This window comes from Gastrolobium bilobum, unplaced genomic scaffold, assembly GCF_033153095.1.
Source record: "Gastrolobium bilobum isolate Gb01-03AN ecotype WA unplaced genomic scaffold, APGP_CSIRO_Gbil_v1 utg1031, whole genome shotgun sequence".
Taxonomy (NCBI): domain Eukaryota; kingdom Viridiplantae; phylum Streptophyta; class Magnoliopsida; order Fabales; family Fabaceae; genus Gastrolobium; species Gastrolobium bilobum.
Genome location: NW_026899326.1, coordinates 174,014 through 180,674, shown reverse-complemented (window position 1 = coordinate 180,674; position 6,661 = coordinate 174,014). Strand labels below are relative to the sequence as shown.

General features: G+C 36.5%; 1 protein-coding gene across 1 annotated transcript; it reads right to left on the bottom strand.

Annotated features, from left to right (window-relative positions):
- Positions 1-1,061: 1,061 nt before the first annotated feature.
- Positions 1,062-6,272, bottom strand: LOC133289657 (probable protein phosphatase 2C 12). Its single transcript, XM_061487645.1, has 9 exons — positions 6,073-6,272; positions 5,257-5,428; positions 3,755-3,908; positions 3,606-3,669; positions 3,038-3,145; positions 2,246-2,371; positions 1,812-2,044; positions 1,523-1,722; positions 1,062-1,372 (listed from the first exon to the last, which is right to left on the bottom strand). The coding sequence occupies exons 1-9, from the start codon at positions 6,268-6,270 to the stop codon at positions 1,344-1,346; spliced, it is 1,284 nt and encodes a 427-aa protein (XP_061343629.1). The 5' UTR covers positions 6,271-6,272; the 3' UTR covers positions 1,062-1,343.
- Between the last annotated feature and the right edge of the window lie 389 nt (positions 6,273-6,661).

Below are 6,661 nucleotides of genomic sequence, written 5' to 3'. Positions count from 1 at the left end.
CTGCCCAAAAGACTCCTACCCTATGCCCAACATAGATCAGCTAGTAGACAACTCGGCTGGATTTCGACTGCTGTCTTTCATGGATATGAGAGTAAATACATCAGGGTCAGAGAAAGCTTTAAACCCTATTGCTTAGTAATACAATAATATCAGACATGCTCAGAGCAGAGAAATAAACCAAGAAAAAGAGTGGATTAGTGAAAAGAAGAACCACCACAGCAGAAGAGAGGCGACGGTGGGACGTAGAAGGAAGACCGAAGAGGCGGAGCCGCGGAGGAGAGGAGGAGAAACCACCAAGGTGAAGACGTCTGAGATTTAGGTTAGCAGCGATTTTTTTTTTCACATTGTCATTTCGAGTGAAATTTAAAAAAAAAAAAAAAATGCAGCGACCCTTTGTTACTCGTGAGTTCGTGGTTTTCGAGGGTCAGAGAAATCAACATACATGCAGGATCTAACTACTGACTTCAATCCTCAAAAAGAAGGGGTCAGGGTTGAACTAGGTCGACTCGGATCGACCCGGGGATAGGAACGTGATTTTAAAACACTAATTGTAAGTTGTTTACCACGACTAAGAATTATATTTATGTTAAAATGTAGAGAGAGAGAGTAAATGTATAAATTATCCGTGTTTTTTTTTTTCTTTTTTTTTTGGTATAAAATTTATCCGTGTATTTTAACGGAACATATCATTGTACGTGCAAAACGCATGCACTGGTTTATCTGCTAGAAATTATTCCTGGTCTTTGTTCCTCCTCATGCATCCAACACAAAAAAAAAAAGGAAAAGAAAAGAAAAAACAAAACTGGGTGGGGTGTAACATGCACCTAACATATTTATTGCAAAAGATCTAATGTTCGTATTGAAAAAGGAATCATCAATATCGACTGCTTCAAGAATAAATCATTTAAAAGGCTTAACATACGTCTATCCTACAGTAGAATTGATCTATCAATTCTAATTAAACTCCCTATATCAAATTATAATAACAAAGACCGCTATCATTTAAGGTCTATATAGTGATTCCAAAGAAACCATATACAAATGAACGGATCCCAGAAAAAAGAAATATTTAAAAAAAAAATTGAATTATCTCTGACATCCTGTTGTGCACTGCCACTTTTAACACAACCTTTCACTAAAAACTTGGGTGGTTGCTATTCCATACTTCCAAGTCAGAAATCCCCTAACATGCAGCTATTGGTTTTTCAAATGCATGTCGAATTCGAAATTAGATCCGTAAAGCCCCTGTGATAATAGAAGGGAGACATTGTTGCTTGGAAGTTCAACCTTCACGTTAACTAAACAACTTTTATCACTCTCAAAATGCAAATATACATGAGAGTTCACTCGTCACTTCCGCTGCTAAGTCTATCTGAAATCGAAAGATCAAAAGGAGGGGATTAAAGTATGGACATGTATTTCAAAATATATATATATATATATATATATATATATATATATATATATGGAAATGTATATCTCTAGGAAGATGGACGGAAATGAAGAAGAGTCTTCAAAACACCTGATGATCTTTTCCCTTCCATGGCTTCTTTCTTCTCTTGGCAACTTAAGCAAAGGAAAGGTCCATCCCAGGGACGCAATCTTTGAGGGTTAAGCGCACCCTCATGTATTGAAATCCCCTCTCCAGGTTTTATCTCTACCTGACATACTGCACACATAAACAACTTGAACATATTGCAGAGTGGATACTTCGTATCTAACCTGCATTTCAGACAAACATGTTCTATTGTCAGGCCAAAAAAATTTAGAGCAAGCTGCCAACTTTGAAAACGGCTATTACAAAACTAAACCTCTCTGAAAGCATAGCAGATCCTTCCTCATACATTTCCTCTACTACATCTGGCTCCATGTATTCTTTGTCAATGTTTGCTGAATCAGAAGACTTTTTACGAAAGACGTACTTGAGCACTCCTTTTACTGGCTTCTTCGATTGTGGCACAGAAGCAGGGGGCTTCTCCGATGCTAATATATCAACAACGATGCAGGTTGTATCATCTCTAAGTCCCTTTGCTTGCAAAGCTTCCTGAAGATAGAAAGAGAAGGAAATTAAGGGTAGAATAGAAATACATATATCATATCACTAAATGACAAAATTATCAGGAGAAACTAATGCAAACATGGTATCTTAGGGTGTTGAAGTCGGGACTACTGTTACATCCAGCATGAAAACAGGGCCACTAAACAAAATTCACAAAAAGATTCAAAGGAAGCACATCATTCTCACTTTAACAATATGTGGTGCAGCAGCCTCTGCTGACATGGTACGACAACAATCAAGGGCTACTTCAGCAGGTAGAGCATCCCAAACACCATCACTGCAGATAACAAGACGGCCTCCGGCAGTGGACAGCTGAATGAACAGAAATAAATGGGGGTGGGGGGAGGGAAGTCAGAAATTAAACTCTTAATTGAATAAAAAAGGAAAAAGAAAAACACACACAAGGAAATCTTCGAAAACATGACAAATTCACAACCGCTCCTCATAAGAATCTAATCATTTGCTCCACACAATATTTTGAACCACCGTGTGGTTAGCAGAAACACTGGCTCAACAACATATACTCTTTCATTCGGATTGGGGGATGGGTGGGGAATTTCTCCATCGAAAAAGAAATAGTAGAAAATCATGCTTAGAAGAAACTACATGTGCATGTGTAAGATGAAACAGATATGAAAGCATGACAAATTTACCACCACTCCTCATAAGAATCTAATCATTTGCTACACAATATTTTGAACCACTGTGTGGTTAGCAGAAACACTGGCTCAACAACATATACTCTATTCTTTGGACTGGGGGATGGGTGGGGAATTTCTCCATTGAAAAAAGAAATAGTAGAAAATCATGCTTAGAAGAAACTACATGTTCATGTATAAGATGAAACAGATATGAAAATGTGTAGGATTAAACAGAAGAGAAAGGAATCAAATAAACTAAGTAAGGGATACAAGTGAAACGAAACTAATCTAATCTACATCAGCCCAACACTGCTGTGAGCAGGACAGAGTAACGAACCTTCACTTGCTTTACATATGGTACAGGGACAATAAATTCACCAATATCCATATCTCCAATAGATCGTGAAAGACACAAGCCACCAGGCCAACATCTCAAAGGACCAACCTACAAAATCATTAATGTAGTCAGGCATATTACTAATTTAGTATTGGTAAATCACAAAGGGAGATAATTACCTATCATCAGATATGGTCAGTGCAACACAAAATGTAAACAAATGTTTCCTTAAAAGACTGTAAAAAATTTATGAAATGCAATGAGTATTCTACTGTTAAGTTGATAGGGTCATATCATGCAATGTAATCAACAAGCGTACACTCGCCTCTCAGTTCTCCATGGTATGGTTCACCTAGTTTACTTTCTTAATCTCTGATTACGTAGTTTAACTGGGAAGCATAGTGTACAACAAAATAAAAGTACCACTAGAGGCATCAGATACTCAAACAAGCAGTCAAATTTTTCCTTCTTTTTGGAGGTAGTAGGGAGTGGGTTATTGAAGCTTGTTATGGAGCAACTACCATTTAGGTTAAAAGGGATCAATATTAAAACTTAAAAGGAAACATACCTCTGCACCTCCCCCTGTATTTAGCCGACCAACCTCACCCCCACTAGAGGTGATGCGCACCCTCCTGATATAAATAAGAGAATGGTGAGACTTGTTATAACAGCAATTTCATACAGTTGTTCAACAAAAACATTGCGTTAGCAACTTACTCCTCTTCATTTGTTTCTAGCCTATGATCTGCAGACAAGTAATAAATACCACCATCAGAAGATTCAAGTACACAACGGGAATCACCAACTGATGCAACTGTTACAACCCATCCTTCTATAATCACAAAGGTTACAGTAGTTCCCGATTTTTGTCCTGTAATGACAAAATATAAAAAAAATTAATTCGATTATAAAAACCATCAATCGCAGCTCAGTTACACCATCTCAATAACTTTCATTAATAATTGATGTTCTTCATCAACCATAGAATATATCTCTATTATGCATAAATAGCATCCAGATCTAAATTGTGGTTGCAGTGACATTACAGTCACGGTCACGCTGCAGCTGTTGCAGGTTTATGCGAACCAACGCAGGCCAATGTGGTCCACATTTGTAATGTGACGTGACTATGGCAGCTGCCGCAACCGAGATGTTGCAACCACATCATTTGATGCACTCTGCAATTTAAATTCTGTGTCAACTCTAGTTTCCATGTGAGTAAACAATGTGGTCCACAATAGTTACCATGCACTGTGCATTAGACAATTTTAAGGGTCAAGCTGCAGCAATATTACTACTGAAATTTAATTGACATGGCCAATTAAACAGTCCAACAAGAGCTAGAGGGAAAAACCCTTTAGAACCACAGGACAAGTGATTAAACAGCAACAAATGAATCTATTATGTTCATTTCTAGAATCTCAGGCCGAACCTAAGCAAAATTCATTTAAACTCCAAAAAGGGCAGACCACATAAATATTTATTATGAAGATGCCTACCAACTTAACTAGATCTTATCAAGGAAGTATGGAACTACCCAAATTGCTTGTCAAACCTGTAACGCGATATTTTAAGAAAGAATTAACTTTTGTTTGGAATTGTAAAATTCGGTTGTCTTGATAAATTTGCATACTCAAGTCAAAGCAATGTCAAATTGTTAAAGCTAGTTGGACTTGGAACTGTTGCCTAAAACAAACAAGCAAGATTCATGTCCAGAGTTTAAAACAAGCAAAGAAACCCAACTTAAACCAACTAATTCCAATATCCATTTTCAAAAAACCTTACATGGTAACAAAATAAAAATAAAAGTAAAAAGTCGGGCTTTCCCACTTTGTGTAGGAATTTTCTAATCCATGAACATTTGCATTCAAAATCTTAAGAAAATCAAAAAATTATGGCAAGAGGCAAGATTATAATAGCTTTGCTTTCAAACAAAGCTATTAGCAAACCTTCTAACAGAGGTTAGAAATACCAAAATTATGATGCCACGGCTTCAGAATATGGTCCACATATCCAGTGAACATATTGCAAAGCTTTTAAACATATTGCAAAGCTTTTCTTTTTCCTTTTGTTATTTACATTTTAACTTTGAGAAGCCCCGAGTGATAGATGACAACAAAAATTAGAAATATGTACAGATACTCTTGGTAGTATCAGCATGAAGATTCCAGTTGCTGTACATGAATTTGCCTCCTAAACAAGGAATGAACCAACCATACCTTTCTGTTGAAAATCTTTATCAGTTTTTACGAAGGCAGCAACTAAAGCCCTAGGCAACGCTGCTACCCACTCATCTCTATTAAGATCCAAAGGAATCGCGCTTAAAACATTATTTAGAAGATTCTCCTTAGCATAAATAGCAGCAGCAGATCCATTGTGTCCATCAAATATCTGTAAAACTTTTACATCAGAAAATGAAACCAGGGAAAGTGCACAAAGGGCAGAAACTATATAAAATAAATAAATAAATAAATAAAAATAGTGTATTGAGTCATTAGCATTCAGTGCAGAAGAGGCTAGAATGCTCCTTGTGATGCAACTAAAATCAGTGAATAAGAACAAAACCATAGCCAGAAAATCAAAGCTGAGGGGAAAACACCTGGGCATTATATAGTCTTTTGACATCAACTGAGCTATAAAGTCAGCAATATGAGGTCCTCCATTTTAACGGAGACATCATATGCAACTTGCTAAACACTTTCGACAATCTAGGTCAACTATGAACTAAAAGTCAAGTACATCTAATATAAGCATAAAAACAATACATTGGATTCTAAGTAAATCTATTAAAAGTAGCCAGTTCACAAGTTGAAATCATTTACATCTGTTATCCTTGCAATAAGATAGTTTTGTGACAAGGATGACGCTTAATCCTTTTTTTCCTCTCATTCATTATGTCATGCCATAAAATGATGACAAGTCATTATGTACACAAAATAAATCAAATTAAAACCTCTTGACAAGTTTTAACCCATCAAATCCGAACAAAAAAACAATGTGATTGAATCTGGAAAAGTAGGGATCGAGAAACGTACTCCAAAAACGGAATATGTAGAGACCCCATCACCCACCACCCTCTGGCATTCCGTCTTCAGCAGAGTGAAATCCTCTCCTTTCTTGCTCTGGCACGCTTGACCATGAAGAATCTCAGGTTTCTCAATTTTCTCGTTCGCCAATTCACGCTTTAGGAGCACGGAAAGGGGAACGGTTTGGTGTTCACTCCTAGCAGCCATTTTTCACGCTTCCCCTCAATCCTCAAATTACAAATCCTAACTACTTTACCACGAGAAGAAGAAGACGAAGAACGCGTGCTGCCTTAATCCTCCATTAACTGCTATTTCAATCAAATCCTAAATAAAGAAACAAAATAAACACATTAATTAAAAATAAAATAAAATCTTAAAACTGTTTTCCTTTTTCTCCAATTCCAAAGCTAATCAAGCATTTTCATAAGCAATCAACAACAATATTTATCAGCAACAATAAAGATCACAATGTACACGAAATAATGACAGTTATAAAATAAATTATCAATACTAGTTGCCTGAAATGGTATAACATTGAATGTCGTTGAAGAAAAAAAAATCAATAGCAAGAAATACAGCAATGAGGGAGAAATTCACA

Excerpts from the sequence above, each read along its gene's own strand:
- LOC133289657 (XM_061487645.1), bottom strand. The coding sequence starts at position 6,270 with ATGGCTGCTAGGAGTGAACACCAAACCGTTCCCCTTTCCGTGCTCCTA. Across the intron at positions 3,146-3,605 it reads ATACAGGGGGAGGTGCAGAG|GTTGGTCCTTTGAGATGTTG; the intron begins GTATGTTTCCTT and ends ATGATTTTGTAG. Across the intron at positions 2,045-2,245 it reads CTGCACCACATATTGTTAAA|GAAGCTTTGCAAGCAAAGGG; the intron begins GTGAGAATGATG and ends TTCTATCTTCAG.